Consider the following 21,901-nt stretch of genomic DNA (forward strand, 5'->3'; position numbering starts at 1 on the left):
GTGATCTGTTACTCTGAGGAAGCCTCATTACGTATAGTATAAAAGGGGTGAACTTGTGCCACCCGGATGTGCGTCATCTAAGCGTTACCGTTTCTGGGTGACTGTGCGCCACCCGGATCTGCGTCATCTAAGCGTTGCAGTTGTGTGTGTGCCGGTGTATCGTGGCTTGAGAGTGGACTGAGGAAATGCAAAGCGTGTATGTAATCCGACACGTCTCTTAACTGGGTTAATCTGTGCGGCGATCGCCATTCACGGAGACGCCTGGAGCGTGTTGTGGTGGGCTGACGGACTGCTGTAATTCCGATTCATTCATTGTGCTGCTGCGGGTTGCGCTGTGTTGCTTCCTCCGCTATGTGTGTGCGTTGTTCACTTTGGGCTGCGGTCCGTGTGAACCTCGATTAAGGTAACGAAGTGGTGATTTCGCTTTGCTGGTCTCTCAACGGCCCGTGGTCGTGGACGGCTTCGTTAACCCGTCGTTTTCGGAACAGCCCTCCATACCTGACTGTCTGTGGTAAATTCTGTGCCAGTTGGCTAATGTACTGTTTCAAAGTGTATTCCTTCCTCCACTAACGTACGATTCCCTCAACGTCTACTTTGCAGTAACCACTATGGGGTATTTCTTTAAAAGTTGAATTGTGATTCAGTTTTTCTTTTCTTTCATTTGTTTGGTTGTTTAACTGTATGCATTCAGCAAAGTTAGTATAATTTGTATTCTTTTGTTGTAATTTTTTTTATTTTATTTTATTTTATTTGTATATGTATCTTCATACACACCTGCGGCGTCTGCCGGCTTGCAAGCTGTATTGACGCTCTCTTTGTCCCCGGTGTGGCTTTTCTTAGCTTGTTGCAGCCTGCTAAGGGTAAGGTGCAATGGTGCCTGTCATACCTGAATGTATGCAAGTTGTCTCGTATTAACTGTGAAACCTGGTCCTAACTGTGATTAACTGTCTGGCTTGCAAGGGGTAGATTTCTAGATCGTTTTTGCATCCAGCTGTGAGGGTTTTGGTTACCGCTTTACAAGTTGACTAATGGTGTGTGTGTTTTATGATTGAAATTGTGTATTCTTTTTTTGTTTCTTTGTTTAGAATTGGGGCGGCAGACAGCAGAAGTCTTAGGAGTTGTGTCCTCTTACTCTCGGTGGTGGTATTCTTCACTGATTGCCGTGCTCCATTTGAGGTGCAGTGTATCTGTGCTGTGTGCACGTGTGGTGGATGTGACTTTGCTGTGTCTTTTTCTCTTTATTCTAGATAGGAGAATTCGGGACTTGTTCCTGAGAGGAGCTGAATGCCGATCCCCAATTTGTGTGCGTGTGGTTGTGAATTGAAATTTATATTGTTATTGTGTCTGTGATGTACTTAGTGCATCTTTGTTTTATTGCAAAATAAATAAATTTATTTTTATATACAAGTTGTGTCTCATACCTGACCCCACCGAACTGAACCTGTGAGCTTTATTTTGGTTTAGATCAATTCCCCTATAAATTAACTCGGGGTGGCGTAGTCGGTCTTATATGGGCTTCTGATTTGATTGCCCTTTCCCAATTATTCCTGTTCGCCACATTTGGCGTAGTCGGCAGGGTCGGTGCTGTTATAGGTTGAGACACAAAAAAAAAAAAAAAAAATTCCTTTTTCCTTTTTGTGTTGTTTTTCTCTTTTTCAGAATTGTGGTGACTGCTCAATAGACGGGCTGGTGGTGGTAAGCATTTTTTTCTTTGCTTTAATAATGGAGGAGGAATTACAGAATATGAGGGATTTAGTGGCCCAATTGAGGGCAGAAAACGAGCGACTGCAGCAGGACCAGGTGCCTGTTGGGGTGCCAGGTCCTGGTGCAGCTGCTGCTAATGTAGTACCATCGGTTACGCCACAGTCAGCTAGTGTGAGTGCCGGCGCGGCGGAACGATTTGTTTTCATACCACGGGAGAGACGTTGTCCCAAATTTAATGGTAGAAGCGGCGTTAGCATTAGCGAATGGGTGGAAGAGGCCGAGGCATGTATGCGTTTGCGTCAGATGTCTCGATTAGATCAAGCCTTCTTCTTATTTGATCATCTCGAAGGAGAGGCTCGCGAGGAAATTAAATATCGGCCTGATTCCGAAAAGTGTGACCCGGATAAGATTATTTTTGCATTGCGTGACTTGTATGGGTGCTCTGAGTCATATGTGGCACTCCAAGAAGTATTTTTTTCTCGAAGACAACAAGAGGGTGAAACATTATTAGAATTCTCCTTGGCTTTATTAAGCTTATTGGAGAAAGTTAAAAGTCGAGCCCCTCATGTCATTCCAAATGCCGATACGGTGTTAAGGGATCAGTTTGTTGAGTGTGTATTGGATAGTGCTCTCCGCAGGGAGCTTAAGCAGTTTGTTCGACGTCAGCCCACTGCAACATTGTTGGAAGTACGTGGGGAGGCCATTAGATGGGAACGCGAGGGAACGCTCGGTGGGGTACGTGGTCGAAGCCATTCAGTCCCCCTGGTGAGTGGGATTCAGTATGGGGTGCATGGCGAATCTGGCGCGGGCATTGGGTCGAGTCAAGGGACCCAAACGTCCGAACTAGATGAGCTACGGAAGCTGCTGCGTCAACAGCAGCAGCAGATAGACAACCTTACTCGCGCTATTGCACAAAATCAAAACTCTTATACTCGGGGTCGTTCCCCTCGTATGGATAGGATCGTTTGTAGGCGATGTCAGCAGTCAGGGCATTTTGCTCGGGAGTGTGATGGGGAACGACAACCCCCTCACCCTCAGCAACGGCCCTTTGCTGCTTCTTCCTCCGAGTTGGGGCAGCCGCACAGATCACAGCCGTCGGGAAACTAGTTCCCGCCGAGCTGTTGGGCCAAAGCTCGGTAGGGGATTTTGTCGGCTCTCATACGACTAATCATAAGAAAACTGCATCACACTTGGTTTCCTCTTGTCCACATCTTGTCGTGAGTATGGGGGGCGTTTCTGTGCCCTGTTTAATCGATACTGGCTCCATGGTGACGACGATTACGGAGAGCTGTTTTCAACAGCAATTCCAGCCGTGGGGCCATGATCGTTTACAGTCGTGCCATTGGCTGCAGCTTCGGGCAGCTAATGGACTGGGAATTCCATATATTGGCTATATGGAACTGGATATTGAATTTTGCGGCGATCTAATTCGTGGATGCGGAGTCCTTGTCGTCCGAGATCCTCCTGGTGGTTGGTGCACGAATGTCCCTGGGATTCTGGGGATGAACGTGCTCAGTCGTTGCTACCGTGAGCTCTTTGGGCGACATGGTCCCGCTTTATTTGAGTTACCGGCCGTGACGCATGATTCTAAAACCTCTCAGGCATTTCAACATTGTCAACAGACGTTTGGAGTTCCTGCGCATGGGGGTGACGTACGGGTTCGGGGGCGTGCAGTGTGCCGCATTCCGGGTGGTACTATGAAGCTGGTGGCAGCAACGTGTTCAGCCTCGTATGTGGGTAATGTTGTGCTATTTGAACCCCCAGAAACCGGCCTGCCGGCAGGTTTGCTTGCTTCTCCAGCCTTGGTGCATATAGCAGGTGGCACTGTGTATGTGCCCCTGGTTAACGTTGGCACCGTGGATGTGGTGCTTTATCCTACCACCTTGGTAGGTAAGTTGACAGAAGTGTATCTTGTGAACCTACCTGACGGTGTGACTGAAGTTCCAACAGCTATTGCTCGGGTGGCTTCTTGTGAGGTCCCAGGTATGTCGGTCCCTGCACAAATCGAGTCAGTTGATTTAAGTGGATTGACAACGGAGGAACAGGGATGTGTTAAAGATCTTCTTTGTGAGTTTCAGAATGTGTTCTCTGCCCATGAGGGAGACTTGGGTTGCACAGACCTTCTCTCTCATGAGATTCCTTTGCTTGACGATGCACCGGTTCGTCAGCGCTATAGGCGAATCCCTCCATCGGAGTACGAATTGGTAAAAACCCATATTAATCAGTTGCTGGATGCTCAGATTATCCGAGAAAGTTGTAGTCCGTACGCATCACCAATTGTATTGGTTAAGAAGAAAGACGGTAGTCTGCGCTTGTGAGTAGACTACCGTCAACTGAACGCATAGACTCGAAAAGACGCCTTTCCATTGCCTCGAATTGAGGAGACGTTAGATTCATTGACAGGGGCTCGTTGGTTTTCAACATTAGATCTGGCCAGTGGTTACAATCAGGTCCCTGTCTCTGAATCTGACAGACCGAAGACTGCCTTTTGTACGCCCTTTGGGCTTTTCGAATGGAATAGAATGCCCTTCGGCCTCTGTAATGCACCCAGTACGTTCCAACGTTTAATGGAACGACTGTTTGGGGACCAGCGACATCAATCTGTGTTGTTATATCTGGATGATATAATTGTGTTTTCTTCATCAGTGCAGCAACATCTCCAGAGGCTGAGAGTGGTGTTAAGTCGGTTACAAGTCGAGGGCCTTAAAGTGAAGTTGGAGAAGTGTGCGTTCTTTAGGGAAGAAGTGAGTTACCTTGGACATGTTATATCCGCTCGAGGTGTAACTACGGACCCGGGTAAGATTGAGGCAGTGGCTCGGTGGCCGCATCCGGTAACTGTATCAGAGCTGCGAACCTTTTTGGGGTTCGTTAGCTATTATCGACGCTTCGTGGAGGGGTTTGCCAAACTGGCTGCCCCATTACATAAGTTGGTGACAGAGTTAACCGGGGGTAAGTCGCGTAAAAGAGGCAGACAGGAATTGATTGAGGTATGGTCTGAGCAGTGCGAGGAAGCTTTTCAAGCTCTTAAGTGCTAGCTTACTACTGCCCCTATTATGGCGTATGCGGATTTTGCACGTCCCTTCATACTGGAAGTGGATGCTAGTTACACTGGATTGGGTGCAGTATTATCTCAGGAGGTTGACGGTAGGGTACGACCGGTTGCTTACGCGAGTCGTAGCCTTAGACCAGCAGAGCGTAATACTGCTACCTATAGCTCCATGCGACTTGAGTTCTTGGCCCTTAAATGGGCCATGACCGAAAAGTTTAGAGAGTATCTGCTAGGTCACAAGTGTCTGGTGTGGACTGATAACAATCCCCTCAGTCATTTAGCTACGGCCAAGTTGGGAGCAACCGAGCAGCGTTGGGCTGCTGAATTGGCCGTATTTGATTTTGAGATTCAGTATCGATCTGGCAAGTGTAACCAGAATGCTGATGCACTGTCAAGGCAGAATTCTGTTGGCCAGGAATGCAGTGGGGCGTTAGGTGTGACTATTCCTGAAGTGTTAAGGCAGGCAGTGATCGGAGAGTGTGAGGTACCAATAACATCGAGTGCCATGCAGGTATTACCGAGCCGTTCCATGGCAGATGTAAGTTTAATGCAAGGGGCAGACCCGGTTATTGGGCAGGTACTGGAGTTTTGGAGGAGAGGTCAACGTCCGGGGCCAATAGAGAGGAAATGTTTGACCAAGCCCGCGTTGATACTACTTCAACAATGGGACAGACTAGTAGAAGAGGAAGGCTGCTTGTATCGTAAGATTTTCCGCCCAGATGGTGGGGAATTGGTATTGCAGTTAGTGCTGCCCATGGCGTTGAGGTCTGAAATCCTTACCCTGTTGCACCAACAGCATGGACATCAGGGTATTGAACGTACCCTGGAATTAGTTCGCCAGCGGTGCTACTGGCCTGGGGTATCGGCTGATACTGCTCGTTGGGTCCAAGAATGCGAGCGGTGCCAGCTGGCCAAAGATGTTGCTCCTGTAGCTCGTAGCTATATGGGGCATTTGTTGGCCTCACGGCCAAATGAGATTGTAGCCCTGGACTTCACTATGTTGGAGCCTTCGCATTCTGGGCAGGAGAATGTGTTGGTCATGACCGACGTATTTAGCAAATTCACGGTAGCCGTTCCTACCTGGGATCAACGTGCAGAAACTGTGGCACGTGTTTTAGTGGAGGAGTGGTTCTATAAATTTGGGGTTCCCGGGCGGATCCACTCCGATCAGGGACGTAATTTCGAGTCCGCGTTGATACAGCAGCTGTGTCGTCTCTACCAGGTGACCAAGTCCCGTAGTACCCCTTATCACCCAGCCGGCAACGGGCAATGTGAAAGGTTTAATCGCACCTTGCACAATTTATTGAGAACATTGCCGGCGGGAAGTAAAAGGGACTGGGCTTCGTGTCTGGCACAAATGCTCTTTTGTTATAACACCACTCCGCATCAGGCAACCGGGGAGTCGCCCCATTTTCTGATGTTTGGACAGGAGCCTAGGTTGCCAGTAGATTTTTTGCTTGGCCGTGTAACCGACCCTGTAGCTGGGGTGGTACATCGGTGGGTTGAGGAACATCAGGCTCAGTTACAGGTTGCGTTTGAGGGGGCTCGAGGGCGTTTACAGGCTGCTGCAAGTCGCCGCAAAACTGCATATGATCAACGTGTGAGAGAGCTGCCTTTGAGCGAGGGCCAGCTGGTGTATTTAAGGGAACATGGTATTCGAGGTCGTCGGAAGATACAGGATATCTGGAGTTCCATAGAGTACCAGGTAGTACGAGCACCAGAGGCTGAGGGTGCAGTGTATGCAGTGGCTCCAGTGGGCGACCTTAGTAAGGTACGTCATGTACACCGGTCCTTATTAAAGCCTCGGATTCAGAAAGAGGGAGTAGTGGACGATGTCCCTACTAGTGTGGAATTTCCAGTGCAAGAGGTGAGTGAAGGAGTGGAAGAGGTAGATGAGGGTGACGTGGCCTTTGTGGTAGCTGGAGCTCCGTCAGGGGGCACTGTAGGTCACCCACCTTCGTTGGTAGTGACTCGGGCCAACCCACCCACCATAGACCCTGTGGTAGGAGTGTCAGAGGAGATTAGGGGTGAGAATTTTGGGCAGGCATCTGTGTCCCATCCTGATTCTTCAGAGTCTTCTGATTTAGCACCACGTCGAACTAGGCGTGTTGGTGCTGGGCAGCATTCTAACATGTATCATCTACCACGACCTGTGGGTGGAGGGGTTGGTAGCGAGGATTCCATTGCGGAGTCTAATGCTGTTCTGGTCCTGTTTAGGCCTTGGGACTAGAAATGACCCTTTGAGTTAAGTTCCACCGTCGGGACGACGATGACTAGTGGGGGGGTAGACTGTGGCAGTATGCATCTACATAAGGGGTTAAACTGTGATCTGTTACTCTGAGGAAGCCTCATTACGTATAGTATAAAAGGGGTGAACTTGTGCCACCCGGATGTGCGTCATCTAAGCGTTACCGTTTCTGGGTGACTGTGCGCCACCCGGATCTGCGTCATCTAAGCGTTGCAGTTGTGTGTGTGCCGGTGTATCGTGGCTTGAGAGTGGACTGAGGAAATGCAAAGCGTGTATGTAATCCGACACGTCTCTTAACTGGGTTAATCTGTGCGGCGATCGCCATTCACGGAGACGCCTGGAGCGTGTTGTGGTGGGCTGACGGACTGCTGTAATTCCGATTCATTCATTGTGCTGCTGCGGGTTGCGCTGTGTTGCTTCCTCCGCTATGTGTGTGCGTTGTTCACTTTGGGCTGCGGTCCGTGTGAACCTCGATTAAGGTAACGAAGTGGTGATTTCGCTTTGCTGGTCTCTCAACGGCCCGTGGTTGTGGACGGCTTCGTTAACCCGTCGTTTTCGGAACAGCCCTCCATACCTGACTGTCTGTGGTAAATTCTGTGCCAGTTGGCTAATGTACTGTTTCAAAGTGTATTCCTTCCTCCACTAACATACGATTCCCTCAACGTCTACTTTGCAGTAACCACTATGGGGTATTTCTTTAAAAGTTGAATTGTGATTCAGTTTTTCTTTTCTTTCATTTGTTTGGTTGTTTAACTGTATGCATTCAGCAAAGTTATTATAATTTGTATTCTTTTGTTGTAATTTGTTTTTTTATTTTATTTAATTTGTATATGTATCTTCATACACACCTGCGGTGTCTGCCGGCTTGCAAGCTGTATTGACGCTCTCTTTGTCCCCGGTGTGGCTTTTCTTAGCTTGTTGCAGCCTGCTAAGGGTAAGGTGCAATGGTGCCTGTCATACCTGAATGTATGCAAGTTGTCTCGTATTAACTGTGAAACCTGGTCCTAACTGTGATTAACTGTCTGGCTTGCAAGGGGTAGATTTCTAGATCGTTTTTGCATCCAGCTGTGAGGGTTTTGGTTACCGCTTTACAAGTTGACTAATGGTGTGTGTGTGTGTGTGTGTGTTTTATGATTGAAATTGTGTATTCTTTTTTTGTTTCTTTGTTTTAGAATTGGGGCGGCAGACAGCAGAAGTCTTAGGAGTTGTGTCCTCTTACTCTCGGTGGTGGTATTCTTCACTGATTGCCGTGCTCCATTTGAGGTGCAGTGTATCTGTGCTGTGTGCACGTGTGGTGGATGTGACTTTGCTGTGTCTTTTTCTCTTCATTCTAGATAGGAGAATTCGGGACTTGTTCCTGAGAGGAGCTGAATGCCGATCCCCAATTTGTGTGCGTGTGGTTGTGAATTGAAATTTATATTGTTATTGTGTCTGTGATGTACTTAGTGCATCTTTGTTTTATTGCAAAATAAATAAATTTATTTTTATATACAAGTTGTGTCTCATACCTGACCCCACCGAACTGAACCTGTGAGCTTTATTTTGGTTTAGATCAATTCCCCTATAAATTAACTCGGGGTGGCGTAGTCGGTCTTATATGGGCTTCTGATTTGATTGCCCTTTCCCAATTATTCCTGTTCGCCACATATACAATGTCCTTTGCTTAACCCACTATTCTACAGTTCAACAGTTACTGCAAAAGATACATATATACAAGTATAATCTTCATTATACCTAACATTATTTCACATTTCTTGAAACTATGCCTCATATTCTCAAAACAGTAAAGACAATTCCATAAAGTCTCACACAATACTCAAAACATCATATTTTCAGGTCAAAATGAAGCTCTACACTCAAAACCATTCACTCTTACTGAAATACCAAACTTTTCCCTCAGACAACACACACAAGCTTTCAAACACACACACACACACACACACACTACAACATAGTATTACACATTGGTGCAATCAATTCAAAACAATATATCCAAAACTGGTAAGTTGCTGGTGGTTCTCCCCCTCGAAAACCTTTTCACATGACCAAAAAGACACAATCAATGTATGCATTAGCACATTTTTATTTATTCATGTGCTATACACAGCACAACTGTAATTTTTTTATTATTTCGCCTCAACATCCCGTCTTAGTTCTGGGTCAGGCCAGAGAATCTCATCCACATCACAGGCTATATTGGTCCTAGCCAAACAGCGAGGGTAAAATCCTCTTGCCTGATCCACCCCTTCCATTCATCTGCTGATATGTCTATCTGTATGAAAGGCAATTTGATGCATTTCTTTATTCCAGTAGCATAGTCCAACAGTGTATGCACACTAAAGTTACTGTATAGAGCAGTCTTACTGTAAGTACACCTATCTGTTTATTCTCCCTGAAGGCTCTGAAGATGGAGGCATGAGTGAAGCGACTCAAATTAGGCTTTACTCGTTGCTCAGCCTCCCTCATAGTCATACCATGGACCAGGACATGGTCAACTAGAGTGGCTTGAATTTCACCTTGAAATTGCTTGTCACCTTGCCCTTCATCTCCTTCCTCCTCTTTCACCACGTCCTCCTCCTCTTCCTCCTCCTTCACCATGTCCTCTTCCTCCTCCTTCACCACATCCTCCTCCTTTCCCTCCTCCTCTCCCTCCTCCTATTCCTCTCCCTCCTCCTCCTCGACCTATTTCTTCATCATGTTCCCTCCCTCCTCCTTTACCATGTCCTCTTCCTCCTCCTTCACCACGTCCTCCTTCTTTCCCTACTCTTCTGCCTCTTCCTCTCCCTCCTCCTATTCCTACTCCTCCTCCTCGACCTATTTCTTTATCATGTCCTCTCCCTCCTCCTTCACCATGTCCTCTTTCTCCTCCTTCACCACGTTCTCCTTCTTTCCCTCCTCCTCTTCCTCCTCCTCTTCCTCCTCCTCTTCCTCTCCCTCCTCCTCTTCCTCCTCCTTCTCCTCGACCTATTCCTTCATTTCTCTGTGGATCCATTGTTTCAAAGCTCAATGAACAGATTCAGGCCCTTTTATGTATCTATTGAAGGATCTGATTGCTGTGTGTTCAATTTTGACTTTTAGTGTTTCCAGCTTGGTAATTGTTTGCTAAGCTGTGCTGACTTGAGTGAACAGTACTGAATGCTAGTGCTTTCCATATGACCAGATGGTGTAAGCACTGAGAAATGTAAGGATTTGTGTGTAGAGTTTTGAAGTAACAGTTCACCAAAACTGACTCATGTGTTAACCCAGGTGAAAAAGTAGTACACTTCCATAGTGTATTTAAAGTGCTTTATTTTCGCACACTAATTTTGTACTTAACTTCTTCCACCCTGAAGCTATTTTGGGGATTTTCGCCTGGATTTGGCCTACCCAATTTCAAAAGCTTCCCATACCCACATGCAGAGGTTTACATACAAATGTTTGGTATCATTTTACAGGAAACCCTTTAAAATTACATAAAACACTGTTGAAAGTGCTAAACATGGTTGTATGTGATGTCAGTCCTCTAATAAACACAAAAATAAATAGACGCTTTTTGATGTTTTTTTTCTAAAGTTTTTATTTAAAAGTGTATAACTCTGGCCCTGAGTGCCTCAGCTTCCTGCAGACAGTTTTGTTTGATTCCAGCAATTGCCAGCTTACAGAGGAAAAAATATTTTTTTCTCTATCATAATCTATGCAAAAGTTATTTTACTCCAACTGATGGGAGGAATAATACCCTTTTTGTATACAATTTCTGCCTTAAAACATTTAAAGTGCTCCATTAACCACATACAGTGGAATAAATGCAATTGCTTTATATCATTTTAAAGAAAACCCTTTGAAGTTACATAAAAAGCTGCTGTTTGTGACAAATAGTGTTATTTATGTTGTTTTTCATATGAGGAAACACCGAATTTTCTTTTTATATGTTGTAAATACTGCCTCTGATAGTGTATAACTCTGGTTCTGGGTGCTCTAGCAGACTGCAGACAGTTCTGGTTGTTACCAGCAGCAGACAGTAAACACCCCAAAAAAGAATGATCTCTTTAGCATGTCGCATTCAAAAGTTATTTTCATTTTACTGAAGTGTCCGAAAATACATTTTTCATATAAATATTAATTTTTTGTTTTGGACATATAATAAATAACAAGGGATTATTCATGCACACAACCAAAGAAAATGCTGTGAATGGAATCATTTTTTAGAGTAGGACCTAATAGAAAAGATGGTGTATCATTTGTGGCTATATGTGCTATCTGAGGCAGTCCACACTCAATTTTCCCATATGTTTACAAAAGACGATTTTTTACCTTATTATTCATTCAACTATTGTTGGATATGTGTTGATAATAGAACAAAAATAACGCTGTAGCCTTATTCCTGAGAATGAGAGCTTTCATTTGATATAAGACTTGCCCATGTTTGTCATACTTGAAAAATATGAAATATGTGAATATTAAATCATATAAAAAATTATGGGGGGGGGTGATAGTGTAAATTAAGTGTAAATAACTTTCTTACAGTAAAAGATTTCTCAAAGTGATGCATATCTGGAGAAAGTAGAGAGTCTAAGCTTTCAAACAGTATCTCATATGTTTTACTGGGGTCCATGATGGACCATTAAAGATTAAAAGAATATTTTATTTGAGTCAAAATACGAAATTTTGTACCCGGGACTGGGTCCTCAGGGTTTAAGAGGCTAATATTCTAAAAATTCATCTTTAGTACTTCTTAAGATGTTCTTAAGATCATCTTAGTGTACTTCACTGTGCTATTTTGAGACACCATAAATATGAACTAAAATGTGCTAAAAATGTATTTAAAAAATGTATTTATGTACCACTTGTAGTAAACTTGAACCCATCTTTGTATAAAAGTTGTGTTCAAGTTTAATACAAGTGTTAACTAAATACTTTTTTTATACAGAGATTGTATGTTAAAAGTGCATGTTAGTTCATATTCATGGTGCCTCAAAATAGCACAGTGAAGTACACTTAGATGATCTTAAGAACATCTAACATCTGTCTCAGCAACAATTCAATTCTACAGACTTGACGAGGTTTTCCTGAGATTTTTCCTCTAATGTTTCAGACCTGATCGGGTGAGGATGTAGTTTGTCTTACCTCCTTAAAACTCATCATCTCTCTTGTCTGCTTCGCTTTCCCTGCTTTGCACAAAACATGTTCATCTAAAGAAGCCAATAATGATCGAGTCAAAATAAGATCATTGTTATTATTTAGAAACTTACTTTAGTCTAGTCATGTTTTCATAAGCTAACTCGTTTGGCGTCACCTTTTGAATGCGGTTGTATGCAGATGAACGCAAAGACGTGCATGGACATGGATACGTGTGTGCACGAGTCAATGCGACTGCTTTGTCGCTTTTACAAGCTTAAATTGGGTAACTACATTGCATATAGATCCGTTTTTGCCGCGATTATCTTTGTATAGGAATACACTAGTTAACTGCTAAAATTTAAACTTGAGATTTACACCGGGACACAAAAGATTTACACTGGGGCATGTGCCCCAGTAAAAGGGATCTAGCGACGCCCCTGCATATATTACAGTATATTAAATCATATAAAGACAAACTATTACATGGAAAAACATAGTGCCCTTTTTGGTCTTGGTTATAATATATTTTGTATCAATATATACATGTATGGTCTATTCATATACTGCAATATAATGGAAAATATACATATTAAATCCTATATATGGAAATATACTGCCTAATATATTACATGATATTTTCTATGCATATATTACAATATATTGGGAAATATAAATATTAAATCCGATATATGGGAATATATTGCCTAATATATTACATGATATTTTCCAATATACTGCAGTATATTTTTGTTGCATAAGGGATGTGCTGTACGTTAATAGCATAAACAGAAAAATAATAACATTACAAGACAGAGAACTTAAAACAGCATCATCGATACAGAAAAAAGTAAGACTTTAACTTTGACTTAACTTCCTAAGACCTAAACATTGACATCACATTTTTGTGTAGTTTGCACCATAATACTTAATTCTGTGTAATTGGAACCTGTTACACAAATGTGGACAATTACACTGCTTTATGTTTAAAGAAAAATATTTGGTTATTATATTTATTTGTTCTTCCTAGTGTTGTAGTCAAGACCACCTAAACCGAGACCAAGTCATGACCAAGACCAAGACAGGCCGAGACCGAGGCAAGACCAAGACAGGCCGAGACCAAGTCAAGACCAAGACCAGTGCAAGTCAGTGGATTAAAACACTTATGATAAAATGTGGAATATTAGGCACTTCTTGTCTGTGTAACACGGTCTCACACCCATGGCGTCAATATTTGACGACACTTGACCATGCGTCAATATGTTGACGCGGAGGGTATACCTTTCGCGTCATTTTTTGACGAACTGGGGACTTCAATACTATTAGGTACGCGAAATTAAACAGTTGTCGCCTGGCATTGGGGTTAGGGAAAGGTTTGGGTAGGGATGTCATTATGTAAATCTAACCCTAAACCGACGCGAAAATGGTAGAAAATGGTAAGAAAATAGGAAAGAGAATGCAACGGACTTAATAGTATTGAAGTCCCCAGTTCGTCAAAAAATGACGCGAAAGGTATACCCTCCGCGTCAACATATTGACGCATGGTCAAGTGTCGTCAAATATTGACGCCATGGGGTGCAAATAAAAGTGATCAAACACTAAAGAGCTGAAATCAACTTTACCATTTATTCTGAACTGTATTTCCATGGCTTGCCATCCACTAAACACAATGCAGGTGTTTTTAGTAATACAATTTGAACACAACATCATATGCCAAACCTGAATAAACTGTATAAATTAATGATAGAAATGAATTTGTGATATTCCATCAGTTGTGGTCTTGAAATAAAATTCAGAGTCCTCTTTGACAAGACCAAGTAAAAATGCGGTCGATTCCAATCTCGAAACCGAGACCGGTTTACCCATGATTTATTTAATAGGAAAAAGGGCCAAGATTAAAATCTGATGTTTTTTAGACTCAACAGGATCCACAATTGTCTCTGTCTTAAATTAAAATAAAAAAAATTACAGATTTAAAAAAGCTAATCTAAAACATTTTTATCTTGAATTTAACTTTTGTGAGCGAGAAGAAATTTAATTTTTAATTTCTTAAAAGCAAACTTTGTGAAAGCATAGAAATAGAGAACAACTGAGTTTGTGAGATTCTGATGATTTTTTACTGCACTTGTCTATCACAGTTCTCACCCATACAGGATGTGGTTCTATTTTAACACGCTTTGCATTTCATCTTTATTAACAGTGTTTCAGAAGTGTTACAAGTTGCAAAAATACAATCAATTACAAATAAACACAAACAATTGTATAAAAAATATGAAGAGGTTAAAAGCAAAAAAGTACTTTGCAAACTTATCATGGCGGGGTGATAAGAATGCAAGTGACCCCAATTTGTATTTTATATTATTATATTGTTATATCCTTTAAAAAAGCATTTTAGGTGGAAAAATGCATTCAAAGAAATCAAAGACTAACTTGACCAAAACAAATCTGTGGTCTCATAAAATATACCAATAAAAAGGATATAGAAACCAGAGCCACAATGGTGCAAATGATTCTGATAATTATAGACAGCGACAACCTAGCCCTCCGCGTCTCATTGCATACAACACTTTCACCCTTACACTCACACACGGTCGCTTTTACCGAGGTGTCCTGATACAACTTCTGATGATCGAAAACTCTCAGGACTACATTGTAGACGCCAGACTCCAGCGTAGATTTAAGGATCAGCTCAATGCCGGTTCCTGCACATGGGTACATTGTAACTGTTAGAATACATAAACATACTTGACAGAAATAAGCTCAACAACTATTCATACCTGAATCATTCATCTTGGCAGTCCAGTTTTTCATTGTGTCTCCCTGAGTTTCAACACTAAAGGGTCCAGCGTTGGGATGTAAGTCTTTATCAGTGATGGAGAGGAGGACTGGAGGCGCCTCTTGATTACAGATCTTTATTTCTCTTTCATTAATATAGGGAGCGTTATCATTCACATCCTCCAGCTCAATGATCAGGGTTCCTGTGCCGGTCGCTCTAGCGGTTTCTGTACACAAGTACAAACTTATTAGAAAAATTATTCAACAATCTTAACTGCACCCCTCTCCCAAAACAAACCCAAATTACCGTCATTATCAATGGCCAGAATGAGAGCTTTGTATTTGCCATCTTTGACATGGTTAGATTCTCTGTCCATAAGTTCCTTGACTTTGATCATTCCCGTATCTTCAACGACACTGAGAAAGCCAGCGAGATCACTGCCGATTCTGTACCTGTAAGGAACCAAAGTATGGCAAAAAAAGAAAATTAGTCGAGACAAACTTCATCTCATTTTAATAAAAACATGTTTGATCATTAAGAAATAAAGTTTTGTAGAAATCTTACGTTAACTTCTGTGATCTTTCTTTGTCTGGATCAGTGGCTGTAAAAGCAACCAAGTCACTATCAACAGAAACATCTTCAGGTTTAATAATGTGCTTCTCCTTTGGATTAAACACCGGAGGCTCGTTCACATCCTCAACATTGACAGTGACTGTGGCGGTGGAGGTGGGCAAAGAGCCGACAAACGGATCATCGTTCTCAACAATCACAGACAAAATGTACTGCTTGTTCTTCTCGTAGTCCAGCGGCTGTATGAACAAGAAAAGACTTCAGTTACAGTACATCAACACAAACATCTGTCTGATAAACATTATGAAGATCATTTAGTACCTTCACAGTGGTGATGATTCCCTCCAGCTGACTGGGTCCAGTACTGATATTAAAAACTCCTAATTCGTCCCCACTGATAATCTTATACTTAGTTGACCAGGCAGGTGAGTCACGTTCATCATCATCAGTAACTGTGAGTTTGACAACTTCAACTCCAACTTGATTCTCTGGGACAGATACAGTGTACTAAAAACAAAAAGATTTGTGTAATTATAAGACTTTTTATTGATTCTCTTAGTTATTTAGATGACAGATGATGAACAGCACGCTACCGTTTCTTGATCAAATTGAGGTGGATTATCATTGCTGTCAGTGACAATAATAACAGCTTTGCCGTCTGTTGGATAACCATCTCCTTGCATGTCTGTAGCCCGAAGGACCAAAGTATATTTGGGAAATTTCTGAAAGAGAAGATGTTGACAGGTGAGTTTTGTCTTTCATGAACTCATTCTTCAACACTAAGAAACAATCATTAAATGTCATCTCTCACCTCTCTATCCAGTCCTGAACCAATCACACGAATCCCTCCGGTTACAGAATTGATGTCAAACATATTTGGATTTGGTGATGGTGGATCTTGGCTGATAATTTTGTATCTGAGATCAGCATTATCAGTTTTTGGATCATCTGCATCAGTGGCTGTGACCGTCATAAACTCATAATCTTCAGAGAAAGAGGAACAAAAACATTTTTGACCTTTTCTTTCTTTCTTTCTTTCTTTCTTTCTTTCTTTCTTTCTTTCTTTCTTTCTTTCTTTCTTTCTTTCTTTCTTTCTTTCTTTCTTTCAGACTCAGACACAGGTTGGGGAAGGGACAATTTCCCTAACTTGCATGTTTTTGGCTTGTAGGAGGAAACCAGAGTAAACCCATGCTGACACAGAGAGAACATACAAACTCCTCACAGATAGGCCATCTGACCTACCCGGGGCTTGAACCAAGGACCATCTTGCTGTGAGGCAACAGTGCATTTTTGACTTTTTAAAATAAAATTGTGCTATATAAAATACATTTAGAAAAAACTCCCTTCAGCCCCAAAAGAGCAAAAAGCAAGCAGCAAATTCCCAAATTCAATAAAGTTTAATCATCAACATTTATATGTCAAGTGGAAATTTGGCCTACACAACACTTAAATGCTATCTGTACGATTCACTAACGTTTCTTTCTTGGCTTTGTTTAACATCTTTTGCTCTAGATTATAGGAAAAATAAATAGAAATTTGTTTTTAACCTCTTAAAGTGTCACCCCCTTCTGTATACAAATTGGTGGTAAAAGATAAACCCCTTAATCATTTAAGTCAGATTTGAACAGCTTGTGGTGCAAAGAGGCTGTTTTTGAAATATGATATAAAATTCATCTGTAGTTTGTTCCTAATATCTCAAGCAAATAATGTTTCATTAAAATAAAAAAAATGTCATGACGCGCTGCAAAAAACATAACAAATGTCATAAATAGACTTGAGGAGAAAATTAAAAATTTCAATATCTGTCCAGATGAGAGCAAGAACATTTTAGCATACAGATCAGGGGACAATAACTGTGTTAATATTTATAATCAATCATATTATTTCAACATTAAAGAAATATGAATGATTAAGATGAATTGAAATGAAACACTCACCTTTTGGAGCAGCTTCAGGAACATTTCCATTAAAAGGATTTTGAGTAAACACTGGCTTATTATCATTTTGGTCAATCACCTCAATAATAATTTCCATTGGCTTCTCTTTTACGCCTTCTTTTGAAACAGCATGAGCGTGAGCGATGAGCTGAAGACATAAACATATTTGTAAACATGTGAAGTGTTAAATATCTGTGGTGACTGTGGATAACTATTGATGAGATTACAGCTTTCAAAACTCATTTTTAAATGTTTTCAATGTGGTGTATTTGATTTGTAATTGTCTAATTGTGAGTAAGATTTAAAAATAATTTACTTTATATGAAGCTTTATTCTCTCTGTCAAGCGGCTGCGTCACATAAACAGATCCATTATGTTTATTACATGTGAAAAGACCCACAGGTGGCAGATCTGCTCCTTCACCTGTGATACTGTACATCAACGTAGTTTCCGAAGCATAATCTGACTTGATCTATATACAGAAACACACAAAGTCAGTAACACAAACGTGTTTCGTAATAATTCGTATTCGTAATAATAGTGTAGAGTATATTCATTATGTTTACTCACCTGAGCCAGAAATTGTGGGAAAGGACCTTTACTGTTTTCAGATTCTTTCAGCGGTGGAATAACCCAACCTCTCTTTGCTCTCTTTAGACCTGCTGAAGATCTTGGAAACCTCACGATCAAATAATCAGGGAAAGATTTCATCTGGAAAACAAAATGTTTGATTTTATGGACATTACAGGTCTAAACTCAGAGACACCTCAACACATTTTACAGTTTGTTAGCTGATTGCTGTTCATTAGCTGGTCAACCAGCCTCCAAATCCACTAGACTACATTAAGCCGGTATGACCCGCTGTTAGCTGGTTTGTAATTTTGTGTTTATTGAAGAGCTACACAAGTCTTGTATTGTGTCACAGTTGAGTTTGTCTTGTGTGTACCTGTGGTGTGATGTTCACGGCAGTATTCATGTGATGATCTTCATGATGGTGAGCAGTACATTCAACTCTGACAGATGTTGTGTACTTCATATCACTGGAGTCCCAAACGTGTACATCAAACATCATATATCCATCATGAAGAGTCACCGGTGTCTTCAGTCTTACACTTCCATCTGTTCTCACACTGAACCGCTTGTCATCCGACTGAAAGACTGATCTTGATCTTACATCACAGCTATTGAAGATTACTGTCAGAGAAAAACACATGAATTATTGTTGTTTAAACATCTAAATACAGTAGTGCAGAGCCTAATATTTTTTAAGATTGTAACACAACACTTTAAATGTTGAGTTGTTGTTATTTAAAGAGGATTGTGAGTCTCTTTTACCTCTTCCTAGTCTTTGTCCTCTGTGAAGATGATCTCGGTGCACTTTAAACACAAACAACTCTGAATCGAATTCAGGTGTGCATGACGACTCTTTGGCAAATCCACATGAAAATACCTTAAAAACACACATCAGTGAAAAATTTGATAACACTTTACAAGGATGTTTTTGTTAACATTTGTTAATACATTAGCTAATATGACAGCGAGTAGTATATTTGTCAGCATTTATTAATCTTTGTTAATGTTAGGTAATGCCAAAACAATTGTTCATGTTCGTTCATTGTGCATTAACTCATGTTAACAGATACTTTTGATTTTATTTTTAGTAAATGTTGAAATAACTTAGATGAATAAATGCTGTAGAAGTGTTGTTTATTGTTAGTTTATGCCTTAAGTGTTAACAAATACAACCTTATTGTGAAGTGTTACCAAATATTTTGAAATAAAACTATAATGATTCTGTTCAATGTGTCTGAATCATTTTTCACATCTTGTAAAAAAATGGTTTACTTCAATTTACTGCATTTTAAACACATTTGTAATACTAAATAATGTGATGTTGTTGAATATAAATGAGCTATTTTATTTCCTGTGATATCTTGTAAAAATATTATATTCAAACAAAATTCAAACATTACCCTCTCTTAATATTTAAAACACCAATAACATCATTCCAAATAATGTAATAATATTTTTTACTTTCTCAATACATCAGTCAAAGGTTTGAAATATTATGAGGAATAAAATCTTACCTGACAAAGAAAGATAATAACTCCTAACCACATGATGATGATTTTCTTCTGAAGGGTCCTCTATACTTAACCTATCTCTGAAATAAAACTCAACACAGGGTCTTGTCTTTGGGTTTTCTTCTTGTAAGAAGGTCACCCAACACAGAAATGTTTAGGTTAGCGTTAAGCAAATAGTACTTATAGCAGTAACATCCCTCTCACCCGAGGTGTCAGTGGTTTGGTCAGACATACAAATACAGGAAATATTTTGACAGAACAGATCTCATTTTTTGTTTAGTTCCCAGACATTTGACTATATTTTACTCTGATCCCTCACACTATAACATTTATCTGGGGTTTGAAATTATTGCTTTTAAAAATGGATTAAATTAAAAAACATCCACCTTTCATCAGTAATGGACAAAACTTGCATGTTAGGCCAGAAAAAATGTTTGTGAATTTGAACTTTTGGGTACACAAATATGCTATTAAAGACCAGCCTTTGTTGAGACAGAAAAATACTGACATCTAGTGCGCAGATATTATAAAGCTATTTATGAGAGATAACTGTATTAATATTTAGTGTGACTCACTTTTGTAAATTGTTAAAAAGGATACCACTATTTTTAATGATGTAGGCCTAACAAGCTGGACACATAAGCAACTTATCTGGTTTGAAATATGGAGGACTAAATATACATTTTAAATGCTTAAAAAAAAGAAAAAATATATATTAGAATATACAAAAATGGTAAAAAATATATTGGTGAAAAATAAATTTTTATAAACAATGTATTTTCCAAAATATATTTAAGTTGTCTTGACATTTTGTGATACCTCTCATAGGTGGGATACGTTCATATTTAGACCCTGGAAGCTGCAGTTTGACCAACTTGAAGTCTAGAAAGAGCACAATGACTAATCTCTATGTAGACTGTGATAAAGTACCCTTATGAAAATTAACCATAGTTGTACTACAGTTAAAACCATAAAACCATGGTTACTGTAGTAAAACTACACTCTAAAAAACAAACGGTGCTATATAGCACCAAAACAGTTGCTTTGGATCGTAACAATAGAAGAACCATTTTTAGTGCCATATAGCACCGGTGAAGCACCAGCGAAGCACCAGTGAAGCACCCGTGCAGAACCACATAGTGCCACGCAGAACCATATGTGGTGCTATATGGCCCCTATATGGTTCTACACTGGTGCTATATGGCACTAAAATGGTTCTTCTATCGTTACAATCCAAAGCAATTGTTTTGGTGCTATATAGCACCGTTTGTTTTTTTAGAGTGTATGGTTACTACATTTTCCCACAAAAATGGGGGACATGAATGGGTCTCTATCAAAAGTTTTCAAAAGACTGAAAATACTTTGCTTTTGCATTCAGATGAAAAACAACAACTATATTTTATCAGTCTTACTTTTATTTAAAATTAAGATAATTTACAGACATCCAAGCTTTTAAATCAGTAAGGCAGATGATGAGTAGAAAATAAACAATTCTATCTTGAATTGAACTTTCGTGAGTGAAAAGAAATGTCTTCATTTCTCAAAAGCAGAACACAGTGAAAGAATATGCAAATCTGACAGATAGAAGCTGATAATTTTTTATTGCACTTGTCTATCACAGTTCTCACCCTCATACAGAATGTGGTTCTGTTTTAACACGCTTTGTATTACATTTTTACTAACAGTGTTTCAGAAGTGTTACAAGTTGCAAAAACAGCAAATTCCAATAAATAAACAATTGTATAAAACGTGTGAAGAGGTTAAAAGCAAATAAATAAAAAATAAACTACTTATCAGGGATACAAACTCATCAGGGCTGAAAATGTGATAAAGATGCAAGCGCACCCCCATATGTATTTTATATTAATATATATTGTTAAATCCTTTAATGAGCTAAAAATGCATTTTAGGTGGACAAATACATTTAAAGAAAATCAAACACCAAAACAAATATACACAGCAAACCAAAGAGGGTGAAGATTCTGACAACTCCAGATAGGAGCAAACCAGCCGCCCGCGTCTCACTGCACACAACGCTTTCTGCCTTACAGTCACACACGATCACTTTAATCTGGCTGTCCTGATACAGATTCTGCTCATCAAAAACTTTCAGGACTACATCTTCAGGTTTAATAATGTGCTTCTCCTTTGGATTAAACACCGGAGGCTCGTTCACATCCTCAACATTGACAGTGACTGTGGCGGTGGAGGTGGGCAAAGAGCCGACAGACAGATCATCGTTCTCAACAATCACAGACAAAATGTACTGCTTGATCTTCTCGTAGTCCAGCGGCTGTATGAACAAGAAAAGACTTCAGTTACAGTACATCAACACAAACATCTCTCTGATCAACATTATGAAGATCATTTAGTACCTTCACAGTGGTGATGATTCCCTCCAGCTGACTGGGTCCAGTACTGACACTGAAAACTCCTCCT

At 40.6% G+C, this 21,901-nt stretch overlaps 3 protein-coding genes and 1 long non-coding RNA gene across 12 annotated transcripts in view; 2 read left to right on the forward strand and 2 right to left on the reverse strand.

Moving 5' to 3' along the window:
- LOC129452519 (B-cadherin) overlaps window positions 1–21,901 on the reverse strand; it is a 192,879-nt gene that overhangs the window by 144,935 nt on the left and 26,043 nt on the right. For 2 of the 9 annotated variants that reach the window (XM_073859540.1, XM_073859539.1), the window contains exon 1: window positions 17,695–17,845. The exons of 4 other annotated variants lie outside the window; for them this stretch is intronic. In XM_073859540.1, the coding sequence (XP_073715641.1) occupies window positions 17,695–17,817 (123 nt within the window). In that variant the 5' untranslated portion in view covers window positions 17,818–17,845. Of the gene's footprint in view, window positions 1–16,252; window positions 16,426–17,378; window positions 17,491–17,694; window positions 17,846–21,901 lie in introns of those variants that run through there. 3 more of the 9 variants (XM_073859543.1, XM_073859535.1, XM_073859542.1) reach the window with 3 other exon arrangements.
- On the forward strand, window positions 1,091–3,008 carry LOC141353093 (uncharacterized). The gene is made up of 2 exons (XM_073859544.1): window positions 1,091–1,303; window positions 1,660–3,008. Exon 2 carries the CDS (start codon window positions 1,723–1,725, stop codon window positions 2,809–2,811), a length of 1,089 nt encoding a protein of 362 aa, XP_073715645.1. The 5' UTR covers window positions 1,091–1,303; window positions 1,660–1,722; the 3' UTR covers window positions 2,812–3,008.
- On the forward strand, window positions 1,297–8,493 carry LOC141353099 (uncharacterized). Its single transcript, XR_012360129.1, has 2 exons — window positions 1,297–1,695; window positions 8,174–8,493. It is a non-coding gene; the product is annotated as an uncharacterized lncRNA (long non-coding RNA).
- On the reverse strand, window positions 17,946–19,019 carry LOC141353240 (cadherin-1-like; the record flags this gene model as incomplete). Its single annotated transcript, XM_073859722.1, has 3 exons — window positions 18,714–19,019; window positions 18,325–18,572; window positions 17,946–18,089 (listed from the first exon to the last, which is right to left on the reverse strand). Coding segments are annotated over exons 1-3 (522 nt in total), but the record flags the coding sequence as incomplete, so codon positions are not given.

This window comes from Misgurnus anguillicaudatus, chromosome 21, assembly GCF_027580225.2.
Source record: "Misgurnus anguillicaudatus chromosome 21, ASM2758022v2, whole genome shotgun sequence".
In the NCBI taxonomy this organism is placed as follows: domain Eukaryota; kingdom Metazoa; phylum Chordata; class Actinopteri; order Cypriniformes; family Cobitidae; genus Misgurnus; species Misgurnus anguillicaudatus.

What these genes read in the sequence shown, in the direction of transcription:
- LOC141353093 (XM_073859544.1), top strand. Translation starts at nt 1,723, where the DNA reads ATGGAGGAGGAATTACAGAATATGAGGGATTTAGTGGCCCAATTGAGG.